Source organism: Equus asinus, chromosome 5, assembly GCF_041296235.1.
Source record: "Equus asinus isolate D_3611 breed Donkey chromosome 5, EquAss-T2T_v2, whole genome shotgun sequence".
NCBI lineage: Eukaryota > Metazoa > Chordata > Mammalia > Perissodactyla > Equidae > Equus > Equus asinus.
Window position 1 is genome coordinate 82,347,055 of NC_091794.1, and position 16,620 is coordinate 82,363,674.

Sequence of the window (16,620 nt, forward strand, 5' to 3'; positions counted from 1 at the left end):
TTATACAGTGTGTCTGCTTTATTTATTTCTTAAGTTAGAGTATACACGGAGTCCAGCCAGAATATAGTGGGCACACAGCCGTGCCCATCAGTACATCACATTAGGAAAATAGCTTTCATAATGCATTTCAACTGCAGTAACACCGTTCTGGAAGGAAAAGTCCCCTCGAGCAAAGCTGTCTACGTATGAGAGGGTTTTAGAGGCAGCTTCCCCAAAAGAGTCTTTGTTCTTTTTTAAGCGACCCCTTGATGCAAGGAGTGTTTCCCAGCCCGGGAAGAGAAGCACAGCGAGGACAGGGAGTCTAAAATCACACTTCAGAGAGAGACAGACTTCTTGCCATTTCGTGTGACACAAACTGACTGTCCCTTTGGACAAGGACCAGCCACAGCTGGCACCGAGTCTCCACAGGGCAGGGCCGAGACTTTGTTTCTGGTTCCACTGCTCCTAGTGGCAAGCAGTGCCCTCAGGTTACCAGCACCAAGTGTTGTAAGCATGAGTTAAATGACCCTCTGTGCCCACGCAGTCCATGGGGCTCTTTCTGATGGTCTGGGCATCCCAGGGGGAGCGATGGGCTCCACGCTCAAATCCACAGTGACGTGAGGTAGCTGGAGAACAAGGTGAGGGATGGCCCTCCGCCAGCCCCCGGCCTCCGCTCCCGCCCAGACGTGCTGCTTCTCGGCTGAGAAGCTCCAGGGCGGCAAAGGAGAGAGTCGGATGCCAGGCAGCGCACCGTGTAGGAGCCGATACACGTGAGGGGACATGCAGGGCACAACGTGTTCCAAATACCTTTCCCCATAATAAAATCATCTTAAAAAAACATAATTTAAAGGAAGTGTCAAAGCTGAGTGTAAAGTCAAAGCTGTCAATTCTCTCAGTCCGAAGGCTGTCTTGAAGAAGCACCCCTGTTTAAAAATAAATGAAGCAATTAATTATATGATGTATGTTAAAGTAGAAAAGTTAGAACTTATAGTCAGCTGCTATGGTGCAAACTGCACCTATTTGTCACTGAAGACCAGGAGTAGGAGCCTAGTGTGAATAATTAGAAGCCGAGTGTCTAATTCCTATGGAATCATACGTTGTCAAGACCTTACATGGACTTCTCCCTCTGCCCCAACACAAGCAATCTTTCCCACGGCTCCCAGCCTCTGACCAGCGCCACCAACAGGAAACTCTCCACTTAGCAAGGCAGTCAGAAGTTCCATGTCACTGCCCCAACATGCACCCCTTTACTGTTAAAGCTTCCTTTCTCTTTATGGTAGTTTCTTAGATGAGCAAACTATATGGTGGAGAAAATCAGTGAGTTCATCTGTGCTAAACACTCACCCGGCAGAGAGTAAGGCACAGAGCCCTCCTCCTGACAGGTAGGAACCTACTTCTCACGCCGGCCTGCCTGGCTCAGGCCATCAAGGGCCAGCCGGCTGATAACCAAGGCAGAAGGCAAGAGTCATGTGCCCGCCAGACCAGAGAACACCAGGGGTGCAGGATTCAGGGAGGCTGCCTGCCCGCGCCTCAGGCAGGAGCGCACCTTCCCTGTGCTGGGACCCCCAAAGATGGGACCACACCACACCCGTGGTTCTTTCAGACCCCACAGATGCCCAACTGACACCCCCAGCCCCCTCTGAGACCCTCACCAGCAGAATGTGTGACACAGTTTGCTCGGTTTTCTTAATAGGACTTTACATAATTCATGGCAGTGCCCAGAGCTGCTATACTTTATAAACTTACAAACCAAGGTTTGTGCAATAATCATTTGGATTTTAAGGGATTTCCAGAATAAGCAGCAATCAACATAAAAGTGTTGTATGTCACATGTATCAGCTTTAAAGCACTTCCTGAGGCTCTGCAAAAATGACAAATCCCATGTTGTCACACCTGTCACCTCCTTCAAGATCTCCAAGTTTATGGCTACAGGAAATAACAAGGGTCTGAGTCCAGTTCCCCTAGATTTGGTCAGACTGGGACCCAAATGTAGCGATCAGTAAGGAGACAACTGCCCAGTAACTGGTGTCCCCCACGCGGCGTCCCCAAAGCAAGGCGGACAGGTGCCTGTAACCTGGAGGGTCTCGCCCATTTCGTATCCACGCTGACCTCACCACTCTCATTCTCGGGCAGGTACATTTCCAACACTAAACTTTCATGATGTTCTTTCAATTCTAGTGCTATCACCACTAAACAAACAAAAACCCCTGAAGCTTAAAAATACCACTTACGTTGCCATCAGTCATGATTTACTGATGGAAACTTCAATTCAGTGATCTCAGAGTCCGGGGAGCTGCTCCCACTTCTGTCACTGTAGGTGTCCCTGTAGAATTGAGAGGGTTTATTCATCACCTCCCACCAAAAGTTTGTTTTGTGGCCCTGTTCCTGTAGCCGCCATCACGACAGGGACACAGCAGAAATCAGAACTAACTTTACTGCCTTACGTAGTCAGCATGAAGCTGTCGAGGGGTTTTCTTCTTCTGGTGACAGAAGATACACATTCAATTTATAGCCTTCAGTCATGACGCCCTGACCACCAAGGCAGAGGAACTAACAGGTTCCCGATAAAGGAGAAACAGGACGTGAAGTCCACCCGGGCTGCAGCTGACACACCGTGAAAAACCACAGTCCCCCACGGACCATGGGGTCCCACTGGCAAAGGTCATCCCAGAACCCAGACACTGCAGAGACGGGGACCTGGCCGCCATGCCGGCGGAAGGCTGGGGTGGCATGAAGCAGCCTGAGAAAACCCGGGGAGCAGAGGACACCTGCGTGTCCGTGTGAGGAGGAGCACCCTGGAAGGTTCCCAGTTCCTGTGGCTTCGCTTATCGCTGTGATGACTCAGAGACCACCCCGAGGACCAGAGAAACCCGAGCCCACCTCGGGGAGAGCCGGCAGCCTTTCTGGAGGTAATGCGGGAGCCGCCCCACCGAGGCCAGGAGGAGGCCGAAGTACGGTGGGGAAGGCTTGATCGGTCTGGACAGGAACTCAGGGTGGTACTGAACTCCAACAAAAAAGGGATGATCTGCAACAGAAACGCAGGTAAACAGCTTCACTATGCATGTATGCATGACATGCAAAAGATGAGGAAAAACTCTCCTTAAATGTTTCTCATTTCCACAGACCCTAAAAGTATTTAAAAATAGCTTCTTAATTTGAACCTGGGTAAAGGTAACCACAAAGCAAGGGACATCTGACAGCCTCTCCCCTGCACACTGTCACCCTCCTGGCTGCAGGGGCCTCCTCTCCAGGTTCCTGTCCCCAGCTCCCCCAGCCCCCTGACTTCCACGGGATTGAGTCACGCAGGTCATGTTAGATCAGAAGTGGGGCTCAAGACATCTTGTTCACCAAGACACCCAGCCCCCAGAAGACAGTGCTGCTTCCTAACTGTTAGGTCAAGGGCAACAACTAATGTTTTTATATTTTCCCACACGTCAAGAAGACCTCCCCAAGTTCTCCATTAAACACGCTGCCTAAGCAATCACCTTCCAACTCCACGATTTCCATTCTCTCTCCTCCTACATCTTGGCCAACGAACTTCAAGCCTTGATCTTCCAAACACTTTTTCAAGACTGGATTCACCTGTTGAAGCACGAAGAATAGTTGTGCTGGCTCTGAGCTTAGCGTGTTTCCAGAGTAACAGGAAGGAAAAAAACGTAAAGGTCCCAGAGCTCAAATCCTCACCTCGAATCTGTGCCGGTGCCTCTCCTCCAAGTAATCGGGGTCCCCGTAGAGCTTCCCTGGCAAAAAGGCAGGCTGATGCAAAGGCTCCTGAGTGTGTTCACAACCGCCCCTGCCCCCCGCCTCCCTGTCTCCACAGCCAGGCCTTTCCAAGGGTATTTCTCTCACTCTCCCGCCAACCACAGCCACCTGCTCGTGGCAGCGCAGTGTAGACAAATCTTATCTTTGACCCCAACCACACCAAGAAAACTGTTCCAGACTTTGACCACCACCCTCCAACACGAGATCACTGAGGGACGAAGCACTGTCCCGCTGGAAACTGCCTGGGAAGACAAAGCCAGACATACCAACGGCCAAAGCCCTGAGACAGACATCTTGAGAGCCACCCAGAGGACCCTCGGGGCCAGCACCATGCAGGTAAGGCACAGTCACCAAAGCTCCCACGCATGGCTGGCCGCCCCTAAAGAAGGGCTTCGTTTGCACACGGGCTGCTTTCCTGCCCCACTGCGCTGCCACGCAGGACCCCCACATTCACAGAACATCAGAGTTGGCAGGACTGGAGATCACTGCTCAGTGGCTCAAACTGCTGCCACCGCACCCCCAGACAGGCACCGGCTGCCCCGCTCGTAAAGACAGAATTTCCCAGAAAATAAAAGATTCTCTTTTAAGGAAATAAAATCTAACAGTAATTTTCTTAAATATTTTCCTCCCTAAATTTCCCCTAAATCTTTAGCACCTATTAGTACTTTTAGAATAAAATCTATTTAGGTTGAACTGTATGAAACTGCTTTTTTTGTGGGACAAAAATCACCAACATTGGCAGTTTCATACAGTTCAACCTAATAGTCGAAGAAAGTAACAGACTACAGTGGATTTCAAGTAACTGCCTCATTCTGCTGAGTTGTCCGCACCCAGGGTCCCCAGGTCCCTGAGTGCACTGCCCGTGACCTCTCTAGACCCACACTGCAGCTTTGGCTATTACGGTGCGTCCCCGAAGAACATGTCTAGGAAGGGAAAAAACAACTTCAAAAGCAAGAACCAAACCAAAAGTCCCAGCCTGGCTCTCCGGAGCCACGGCACCAGCACAGGACATGCGTCCTGGACGTGCCGGGCCGAAGAGCGGGCCGGGGAGGCAGCTCTTACTCATGACCGAGTTCTTGGTCTGGAACAGGGTTCTCCTCTTGCCCAGCCTCATGGTTCCGCCCATCTGCCCAGGATTGTGTTCCGGCATGTCTATGACCTGGAGATGTTTAAAAAACAAACACGCACTGCCAAACTGTGCCTCTGTTAGGAGACGGACCGCCTGCTCTGAATGAAACGAGCCTGTGTACAGGCTCTGATTCCCCAGCTTTTCCTTACAAGAGATGTTTTTTCACAGCAGAAAATGCCTCCCAATAATCATTCTTAATCCTTATTGGGCAGGGTCCTCATGAGCGGCAGGACCAGACAGCTGCTCCCTCCCTTGGCCGCTCCCTCCCCCAGCACTTTGGATTGTAAGTGCCACTGGGTTGTAGCTCGTTCTAATAAAGACTAACACAGCAGCATGGATACAGGACCACATATGTGATAACCCACTCTCCTCCACTAGACTCAGGAGCTGCTCAAAGGAAAAAGATGCTCCTCCAGGGTCCGCCGTGTCCCAGCGGGAGCTCAGCAAATGTCTGTAGAGAAAGAGGCCAAGGCACCCGGCCATGACAGTCCAGACACCGCTCAGTCCATGCTCCCCTTTGCCTCGAGGTCCCACACCTCAACACCTTTGCTCTTCTCCCCCTGAGGTCTTAGTATTAGCCAAGTTCAACTTCAGGTCGAAAAACATATTGATGCTGGTTAAGTGCCCTGAGATCAAGAGTCTTGTCCATCTTGTTTATCACAGCATCCTCAGTACCATGAACAGGTCCATCACCTCTGGGATGGGGACGCAAAGAAGAATAAAGGCACTGTCCCTCCCCCGTGGGCCACATTCCTCCGACAGGAGATAGAAAACGAGGTATGCTGGCCTTGAAAAGCTCTGGTTACTGTGAAACAAGTCAGTCCTATATTCCAACAGTTTCCTAATAATATGCCCACCTCCCCAGGTTGTTGGGGATTAAGGGAATTAATATATACAAAGCGGAGAGAACAGTGCTGGCACACAACCAGTGCCTACGTACGTGTTTCCTACTGAGATTGTCATAAAGGGCTCCTGGGAGCCAAGTGGAGTGGGATGGAGAATTATTTTAATCAGGAACCCCCTGGTTGGCTGGGGTGGTACCTGTCTTAAAAACTCTCTGTGGCAAACTGGGAATAGTGAGAAATTACACAACGAAGAATAAAAGTTCTTCCCATCCGGCACGCCTGACGGTGCAGGACCTCAGGGTTCTTCGGGAAGGACCAATTCCCCCTTCCTGTCTCTGACCATCAGTCACTCATAATGCCCCTTCCACACCCTTCGAAGCCCTGGTGAGGTTCAAACAGCAGACTCACCACGGGATGAGTGGTCTCAGGATCGAACTCAGTGGAATTGGCATCTGCAAAATCAGAAGTGCTTGTGTTATGGAAACGGTTAGAAACAAAACTGATGATTTAAGTTTCAACCCTAAGCTCTAAATCTAAGTCCTTTAGCGATGAGAACAAAAACTAGGGATAACGTTTTTGAGATGCTGCACAGAATGGAGAAATCACAACGAACGACGTAACCTAATCACCTTCATTTAGATGAGGCATCCTGACAGTTCCTGTGCTGTCGTGTCCATGTTTTCACTTTTCGTTTCAGACTGTATCCTTCCAAGATGGGCAAATTTTATTTCTTCTACATTTCTTTCATCCTTAGCATCTTGTACAGGCCCTACTCAACTGCCTCACTCGATAGCTAAATCAGAAATTAACTGATTTCAAAACCTAAACAACCTTTCTATCCTTCACTGAATTTACAGTCTAACCATAAGCTAAACCACTAAAGACTAAAAGCACTGAGCTCCTGGGGCTGCATGGCTGGTTCTTTCTGTGTGAAATGCTAGGTAGTGTTCCCCTCCTGGGCCTACAGCAGGGCCGGGTCGAAACTGAAGCTAAGGTACCAGGTCACCCACCCCACTGGGGCCCCGGTTGGGTGGCAGGAGGTCATGCTGTGAAAGGGTCCAGGGTGCCCAGAGGGCCAGCTCTGGATGGTGGATGGTAAGACAGGACCAGCCAGGAGCTCAGAAGCCAGAGGCACTGTCCCCTCAGGGTTATTGTGAAGGAGCCTCAGAAAAACTGTGAAATGAACCCAGGACTAACAGCCAGCTGGCCACCGAAGAGTCACTTGTACTTGGTAAAGCCAGACTTTTACACTCCTTCAGGCTGCTTTATTTTTCTTAGAACTTATAAAAGTCTTTCTGAAAACCTAGTATTTGTCCACTGGGTGACAGAAAATCAAGGGGCAGTGGCAGACTCTTCCATTGGTGGCCCCAGTGAACTGCAGCCCCTGCGTTCGCCCTGTGTGTGTGGCCTCTCCCCCACTGACTGGGCGTGGCCACAGGGCATTAGCAAGCTTGCCAGGTGCTTGCGCAGTGGGCGAAGTCTAGCGGTCGCCATGCTGTGAGGAAGCTCGGGCTGTATTAGCGGATGATGGGCTGCCATGGGGACCTCAGATATACCGCATGGAGCAGAAAACCGCCCAGCCGAGTCAGTCAACCCACAGAATACTGAGAAAGAACCATGGTGGGAGCCACTGAGCTCTGGGTGGTCTGGACACAGTAACAGACAGACAGGCACAGAGCCAACGTGACTGAGCACTTCCCCTTTGCCAGGCACTGTGCTGGGACTACTCACGTGCACTGTTTCATTTAATACTCATCACCCCCTTTCACAGAAGAAACAGAGGCCCAGAAAGGCTAAGTAACTTGCTCAAAATCGCCCGTAATAAGTGATAAAGTCAGAATTTGAGCCCAGGTCTGCTCAGCTCCAGAGCCCAAGCTCACAATAACTGCACAGCCTCACATGGGCCAGTTCTCCCGCTGGACAGCAGCTCAGGGACAGTGGCCGTGGTGATCGAAGGGCGAGACTCTCCAGAGCAGGAAATGCAGGCAGGGCCGAGGCTGCTCGCTCAGCCGGCTCCCTCCTTCCTGCGGTTCACTTGGAGGAGCTGTGCTTTCCCTCAACAAACACGGCAGCTCCCCTTCACTGCGCCCCGCGAGCTGCCGAGAGACCAGGCCGACCTTCCCCACGGCTCCCAGTCACCCAGAAGGCACTGGGCTTCAGGCCCTCCAGGAACACTTAAGCAAGAATTTAACAGGCTTTTAAATGGACACTCACCTTGCCATCCCAGCACATTTCTTGAAAATTCCACCACCGCCAACTGCATTCCCAGGCACACACCTGGCGGGCGGAGGGAAACACTCATGAAGCCCCGTGAAAGGCCACACTGCTACACTCCCCGCCACCTGCCACGGCCTGCGTGTCCTGTTTGTTCACAGAACGCCAATCACAAACCCTCCTCATTTCCTGCTGTCAACAGGCAGCCCCGGCTGCATTTATCTGTATCAGATTCCAAAAACTGGGTGTAAGTGCACGTGAAGATTGCAGGTGCCAGCAGCTATTCACTTTTAGAAATAAGCAATATTCTAGTCAGTACTTAACAGTTCCAGCTCTCTTACCCTCTCTCATTAAGTTCCCATCTACAACTGATCAAGTTGAAAAGTACTAAAATTTACAGCACCAGGAAGCATCCAAAGTCACTTCACCCCGTTACAGTCAGCCGGTGTCCAAGGGAGGCTAGAAACCCCGTCTCATGTCCTGCCAAACAGCTGGGTTCAGGAAAGGGACCAGGCTTCCCAAGTGGGATTCCATTCTCTGAAAACCCCACAACACCTACATGGAGCTCACAAGTTTGAACTTTTCCTTTTAAAGGAGAGTTCGAATTTCTCCCGACCAGAACGCAAAAGGCTTCTCCTTGAGCTGCTCTCTAGAGAAACGGCATCCATGTCTGGTTTTGGTCATCTCCGGGTTATTTATAGCCTCCTCCTTGGCACGTTTTCTTGCTCTTTCCTACTCCTTACCCAAAAAAGGCTTCTTCTGTTTCCGAGCCCAGGCGATCGCTTGGATTTTTCCCTCCGTCCCTCGAACACCAAATCCGCCCGGCACCAGCACTCCACTGTACAAGAGAGCAGAGCACAGTGCGACCCCTCTCCACCAGCCCAGCTCACGGCGAGCCCCCAAGGAGCCGTTTCCAAGACACGGATGCCTGAAGTCCCCCGTCGACTTCGCTCCCGGGCTATAACCGTGACTGGAAGACCGCTGTATGTACTATATGCACTAGGAACTCAGAAAACGTGCAGAAAACCGTGCACCCTTCTTAGTAACGTTACAAAATGCCTACAACGAGTAAAAAAAGATGGCATACGTAACAGTAATACTGCCACCGCACGATCTTTGTCCGAGGCCTGGAGTCTCTAAATTTTAATATATATTAACAGAAACACCTTTTTTTTGACCTCTTGGCTTACGGTGCTCCCCTGGGAGGAAGGAGGCCTTTCCTCGTCAGCTCAGGGTGCCACACGGACCTAGGTCTCAATCGCAGTTGTGTGGCTCTGCACCATTCCACTGTTCTCGTCAACTAGAAATTCTCGCTCATGTTTCACTATTATAAATAACAGCTGCCAAAAACAAACTATTTAAGAGACTCTAGTGACGGGTGCTCATGAAATGTCCTGGATCAAAAATCTTTACATAGGACTCGTCGATAGATGCACACAGGAAACACCATCAATCAAATCAGAATGAGTTTTCTTCAGCTTCAACTACATTGATAAGCTGTATTTTCGTAAGGCTTATTTTCTTAAGACCATCCAGGATGCAGTCTTTTCCGTAATGAAAAGATATTTTAAAGAGTAGATTACCTACTATGAGCACAGGAAAGCACGGCACTTGGTTCCTGAAAACAAACCAAAACCCCCTGGCAACCACAGGGGGAGAGCCCTACTCACTGAGCGCTGCAGAGCTTCTGCCAGGCCTCGTGGTAGCGGACCGGCTCCTCCTGCAAGGTGCTCGGCTCCAGGTCCGTGGAATCAATGTACTGGGCGTGTGCAGACAGGGGAGAAGAGAGGCTCGTGACTCCAGAGCCACGCTTTCAGAATTTCTGAATATTACCAACATTCCATCTTTCTTAATTTTAAAATAAAGTCTTAAAATGATTATCTTAATATATTTAAAGTTAATAATTTTAAAATAAATTTTAAATTTTTCTTATATTTTAAAATACAAGCATTTCCTTCAGATCATTTAACTCCCAAATCTGGCTCTCTCCTCGCTCTACACGGGTCTGTTTGGGATCAGCTAAACCACTGCAGTTGACTCTGTTCAAAAGACATTTCCCCAGTCCGGCTTCCACCCAGACTGCTTTCATTTCTTTCAACTTTATTGGAGTATAATTTACATACAACAGAATTCGAGCATGTTAAGTGTACACTCTGATGAGACTTGCTAAACACACACACATAGAGGAAATTATCATCCTCCCCCAGAGTTCCCTCTGCTCCCCTGCAAACCACCTCCTCCCCACTCTGCTTTCTGTCAGCACCGCTCTGCCTCTTCTAGAAATGGAGCCATACAACAGGTAGCCTTGGCGTCTGGCTTCTGTCACCCAGTATGTAGCTGAGATTATTTGCGTTGCTCTGGGTATCACTAGCTTGTTCCTTTTTATTATTATGCAGTTTCCCACTGTATGAATAAACCACAATGTGCTCATTCACTGACTTGTTCAGGACATGTGGGTTGTTTCCAGATTTGGGCTATTATGAATAATAGGTCCATTTGTATAAAAATATTTTTTTGGTGGATATATGTTCTCATTTCTCTTGAACAAGTATCTGTGAATGGAACTGCTCGGTCATATCGTAAGTGCACATTCACCTTTATATGAAACTGCCAGACTGCTTTGCTCTCTGAAGCAACTGTGCCATTTACATTCCCACTGGCAACGGAGGAGAGTTCCACAGCCTCCCAACACTCTGGGCCACTTGGTGGGACTCATGACAGATTCGTGACCAGGCCCTCGTCAGCCTGTTTCCAGACATCCTCCAAATCACACTCTTCCATCTACCAAGTTCTCGACTATTCCATTTCTCCAAGCCCTTGAATGCGCTCCACCTTCCGTCAGGAACACCCTTCTCTTCTGCCTTATCCGTCTTCCCAAACCTGCCCCAGGGCCCCTCCTGGAGGAAGGCTGCCCTCCTCACGCATCTACCCAGGCAGGCTCACCCCGCTCTGTGCGCTCCCATCATACCTAAGTGACCTCGCTGTCTTTATCCACCTCTCAGCCCCTCCTGTCTAACATGTGATAGGCAGAGACTGCCTCCAAGCAGGTAAGGGAAATAAATGATTGAAAGAAAGAGCAAAAAATAAGTCAGGGCAGTGTAATGAAATCTCCTAATTCTTAAAACATGTATAATAGGTCATTCTACAGGAACATGTTCACCAGCACTAAGCAAACAAAATTATCACGCTGAGGAACGCTTGGAGAGGTAGGAGGCGAACCCCAACGCCAGTGGGGCAGAAGCTGCCCAGGACCCGTCAGTGCTGACCCTGGTTAACACACCCAGCACTGAGCTCCAAGTGAACTGCTAACTTTCATCTCCTCCTGAGAAGCTCCGGCTGGTGAGCTACGAGGCTGGGAAAAGATCTAAAGGGGGAGGTGGAAGGTTTCTCCAGAAGGGCTACCACACAGAGTACCCCCTCTCTGCCAGCCACAGTTCTAAGCGCCTTATATTATTAACTCATTTAATTCTTAAAATAGCCCTGTAAGGAAGGTACTATCACCATCTCTTTTTAAAGATGAGGAAACTGAGGCACGAAGAGGGTTAAGTAACTTGACCAGGGTCACATCTTGTAAGCAACAGAGCCAGACTCTGAGCCCTGGCTGTGTGGCTCCAGAACCCGCGCTCGGAACCTCGACGACACTTGACTGCCTCAAGGAGACAGGTGGAAGCCGGCTGCTCAGCCTTGCCCACCACGGCACAGACAGAACACAACCACTGCTATTCGCTGGGTGCCGCCCATGCTCCAAGCACTGGCTGGGCGACTGGACACGTTTTGGAGAATGTCCCAGCTCTACGAAGAGGACAGCACCCCCAACTCCACAGATGAGGGGAGTGGTACCACAATCACGCACCGTGCCTCTGGCCCCCCAGGGCTCCCCATCCCCACGGAGGGATTTTACTTGGTCACCTGATACTCAGAGTCAAGCATTCACTCTTAGCTTCTACTCTGACCATCTCTCCCCTTCATTATTTCCTGAAAATGCTCTACTGTTCTCTCAAAGCCAGGAGCCAACTACGACTCTTTTTTACTCCTAAAAAGAAATTCTGAGCTCCAAAAATCTAAAGCAGACACACATGTCGCATCTATGAGAATGCAGACAGCTTTCCTGTCCACGCCTCGGCTGCCCCTGCGCCAGCCTCCTCACCTTGATCTCCAGTTTGTGGTTGATGGCCAGCGCAGAATGCTCCAGAGCCTTAATGACAGAGGCATAGGAGTCTGAGAACTTGGTGTATTTGCCCACCAGGGCAATAGAGCAGGTCTCCAGCAAGCGATCATACCTACCAACCAAGATCAAGAAGCAACAAGTTACTCAGAATGCACAGACCACCATGAGATCAAAGTTGCTTTTTAAAGAGAAGAAAAACATGTCTGGGAAGAATATAATGGGAGCAGCTATTATCTGAGTTCTATGTACAGAACAGCATAGAGGAAGCACTTTTCAGATCAACAAGGCAGGCTTTGTAAAGAAAGTAGGATTTCAGAACCTGTTACAGAGAGATGGCTTCAAAATCTCACACAAGTTGTTGTTTTTTAAAAAAATTAAAATCCCAAAGGGTAAAAAAATTAACATACAAACACGCAAGACAATTCACAAGAGTTAATACAATGAAGGGAATAGTCAAATAAATTATAGGACATCCACACGAAAGTCCACACTCATTAAAAAGTTTCATTATATTTCACAATGTTATAAACTATTATGACCTCAATAAAGTAAAAAAAATAAGTTTCATTATAAAATGTAATTAGTAACAGAGCAAAAATGTTTATATTTAATGAAAAAAAGATCACAAAACTGTGTGCCATTTTTGTAGCTACATAATGATATACAGGTAAATGGACAAAGAAAGGGAGGATGTCAAAATGAAAATAACATCCCAGAGCAGTGGAATGAGCACTCCCTCCCCAAATGCTTATTGATACCATCATAGTGATTTTGCAACCACAGCAAGGACATCCAGTGCTCTGGGCACTGTGTGAAGATCTCTGATGTGACGTGCAGGCGTCACAGAGCTTTAAGAGGAGGAAAGCAGCACGGGGACAGTTCTCAAAGCGATGAGCTTGGCAGCAGTAGTAAGAAAAGACTGGCCATCCTTGCTGATCCTTCTGGTGTGGGATGAGCAGCATGTTCCCAAACGCAGTTCAGATATTTAGGACACTCCTCAGGAGTGCTCCAGCCACAGTCAGCCAGGCGTGTGGGCCTCAGGTATGTGTGCTAACCTGTTTGCACTGATTTTCTAGTTGACGGGAGACCAGGGTGGTGGATGTATGATCAGAACTCACTGGAGACCTGGGCCCTGGGCAGCTTTCCTGGGACTTCCTCATCCGAGACGCAGCTGCCTGAGGGCTGAGATCCTCCCTTCACACCCCTGACCCTCAACACCTTCTCTAACAGGAGTGGACAGCACAAGTACGAGCTGAATTCCCTGAGCCCCTGCAACAAGAAAAATAAGGCTAGGACTCCCAGCTCCTGATTAGGAAGCAAACCTGTCAGCCATCTCCTTCCACTTCATCAGCATTTTTCGGGGCTGCCTCTCAATAGGAAGGTCAAGTCTTCGAAGAAAATAATCGACAACGCCCTGCTCCTCCAATAACAAGGGGACTCGGTATATGGACGAGACATCGTGGACACAGATCACCTATTTGAAAACAAGGAAAGGTTATTTAATAAAAACAAACAAAAATGGACTTGGCTGCAGCCTCCCACTAGCTATATGACCTTGGGAAAATAACTGTTCTAAATGTGCAAACAGGGGCCGGCCCTGTGGCCGAGCGGTTAAGTTCACATGCTCCGCTTGGGCGGCCCAGGGCTTCACCGGTTCAGATCCTGATCCTGGACGCGGACATGGCCATCAAGCCATGCTGAGGCGGCATCCCACATACCACGACTAGAAGGACCCACAACTAAAATATACAACTGTGTACTGGGGGGCTTTGGGGAGAAAAAGGAAAAATAAAATCTTAAAAATAACTAAATAAATAAATAAATTTGCAAACAGAAAAAAGGGCAATTTTCTAGAAAAATATAAATTACCAAAACCGATTCAAGAAGAATAGAACAGAAGAAGAGTGGCTAATCTTTTGGGAACATGGGTGCAAAAATCCTTAAAAAAATAAAAGTAAAAATAGCAAACCAAACCGCAAATGTAGTTAAAAAAAAAAAAAATCAAAATCATGTCGAAGAGGATCTGCCCCAAGAACAGTGGGTCTCAAACTCGGCTGTACGCTGGCCTCACTCGGGGGAGCTTTTAAGAAATCGCAAAGTCCACGCTGCACCCACAGCACTTAAATCAGCCCCGGGGGCAGGAGGCAGGCAGGCAGCAGCGCTGTGTAAAGCTGAGTTTGAGAAGCAGCACATTAGGAAATCGAACAGCGGAATTCACTACATGAACAGATTAGACGTGGGAAACAAAAATCACTTCAGTAGACGCAGATTTAATAAAAATTCAAAGCTAATTCATAAAAAAAAATTGTGGTAAATTAGGAATATTATGGAAAATGCGAAAATAGAAGAAACCCACAGCAAACATCATTCAGTTTGATATTTAATATCAATGCTTGATATTCAAAGTCTGGAACAAGACAAAACTGGCCACTCTCACTATTTCTAGTGAACCATGTACTGGAGGTGTTAGTCATTACAATTAGATAAGAAGAAAATGGATATGAACTGGAAAATCAACAACTGCTACTAAATATATACATTATTGCTTATCCATAAAAACCAAGAGAATTTACAGGTAAACAGTCAGAACTAACAGAATTTTAGTAAGGTTGCTAGGCTTGACACCAAAGGGCAGGAGTCAGCAGGGTTCCTACACATGGGCCCTATCTAATCAGGAAATGTAATTTTTAATTATGCTATTCATATGGTAACAAAAATTATGAATACCTATAAATAAATCTAAAAAACAACTTTACAAAGATAAGTAAATCTAAAAGGCACCTTTTTAAAGACAATTATGGAATATTATCGAAGAATAGTCCTTTCAACAAATGGAGCTGGAACAACTAGATATCCACAGGCAAAAAAGGGGAATTTCAACTTTTATTGAAAAGTTCCTATACATAAGTTAACTCACAATGGATCCTGGACCTAAATGTAAAACCTAAAATTATAAAGCTTTAGAAGAAAATCTTCATGATCTTGGTTAAACAGAGTTCTTTGGTATGATACCAAAAGCACAATATATAAAGAAAAAAACAGACGAATTGGAGTTCATCAAAATGTAAAAGCTTTTGTGCTCCAAAAGACACCATTAAGAAAATGAAAAGACAAGCCACAGATTAGGAGAAAAAATTTGCAAATCACGTATTTGATAAAAGATTTACATTCAGAATATGTAAAGAACTATTATAACAATAAGATAAGCAAACCAATTAAAAAATAGGCAAAAGATTTGAAACATTTAAATATAGAAACACTTGTCGCATTTTTAATAGTGAATCATTTTAATGACAACCTATTCTATTACAGAATTGAACTACCTTCACTTGCTAGGACAGAAATACCTATAATAACTGAAGTGCGTGATAAAAAGGCTGTTCATAACAATGAAATTATTCTGACGTTCCACATCCCAAGGATGAAGCAGAATCCCGCTGACAGAGCTCCCGGCTCAGCAATCACACCCGGGAACACTGACCTCGGGCCCCAGCACCCTCCCAGCCTGACGCTGCAGCCACTGTGCAGATGGGTAGGACGGCCACCTCTGTGATGGTCAAAGGCTTTCCTCCTGCTCTACGCACGTCAATGCCAGGCCAACAATTCTGATTTTTTATATTCACTTCCATGCTCCTAGCCGTCTTGTAAATGGATTTCTCTTATTTTAACTCTGCTGCTGCATTCTCCCCTCTGGGTCAGCGGGGCTCCCCTACTTAGTCTCCTGATCCTCAGATAATCTAGTAGTAAAACAAACCATCCATAATCTAATCACAAATTCCTGGACCTCAACTTCCCCTCTACTCTCCTTCAGCCAAACCTGACAAAAGCCACCATCTCAACCTATCACTAACATTTCCACACCATGCACCACACTTGGACATGTTACAGGTTCCGAAATGTTGAATTTCTTGTGCCACAGGTGCCCCCCATCAGCACAGGGAACAAAAAAGACCATAATATGTTTAGAGACTACAACACCAGAGACACCAGGCACCAGGAATGTGAAGCTGACTAAGGTGGTCTTTGCCTTCAAGAAGCTCGGAGTCTCTGAGGGGAGACACACACCAACACACACACACATGCACACGCGCGCACACACCCCAAGCAGCAGTATAGTGGGCTCACCAGCAGTACCTGCGACACACACAAGTCACCCAGAGAAGAATCAACCCTGAAGTTTGAGGGTGAGGAGGTTTGGCAGGTAAAGCTCTTTAAGAAGATACCATGTCCTAGCTGGGCGCAAAGGACGAAAATGAACCGGAGACTGCCGGGTCAACAGGGCGAGGGGGACGCCCATTCAGCACGGCTGGAGGAAACAGTACAAGGAGTAGGGAGAGAAGAGGCAAAAGGATGTTCGGGAAGCACCCAGAGAAGGTAATGGAGAATCCCGGAGCCCACAGGCATCAGCTCTTCTGGGAACAGCCTACTGTCCCAAATTACGAAGTAACAACAAGCCTCGTGAAACCCGTTTAGAGACTTCAGGATAATTAGAATCCAAAAACGATTTACGTGAAGATGGAACT

The 16,620-nt window shown here is 47.8% G+C and overlaps 1 protein-coding gene across 1 annotated transcript in view; it reads right to left on the reverse strand.

The window, feature by feature from the left end:
- The window catches only part of CTPS1 (CTP synthase 1), a 28,643-nt gene continuing 12,023 nt past the window's right edge, over positions 1–16,620 (reverse strand). Inside the window, exons 8-19 of the mRNA XM_044770488.2 lie at positions 13,420–13,571; positions 12,077–12,209; positions 9,600–9,688; positions 8,673–8,767; positions 7,930–7,992; positions 6,124–6,167; positions 4,804–4,900; positions 3,664–3,719; positions 3,465–3,561; positions 2,860–3,004; positions 2,211–2,302; positions 1–902 (exon numbers count right to left, since the gene is read on the reverse strand). Of these exons, the coding sequence (XP_044626423.1) occupies positions 2,218–2,302; positions 2,860–3,004; positions 3,465–3,561; positions 3,664–3,719; positions 4,804–4,900; positions 6,124–6,167; positions 7,930–7,992; positions 8,673–8,767; positions 9,600–9,688; positions 12,077–12,209; positions 13,420–13,571 (1,056 nt within the window). The 3' untranslated portion in view covers positions 1–902; positions 2,211–2,217. The remainder of the gene's footprint in view (positions 903–2,210; positions 2,303–2,859; positions 3,005–3,464; positions 3,562–3,663; positions 3,720–4,803; positions 4,901–6,123; positions 6,168–7,929; positions 7,993–8,672; positions 8,768–9,599; positions 9,689–12,076; positions 12,210–13,419; positions 13,572–16,620) is intronic.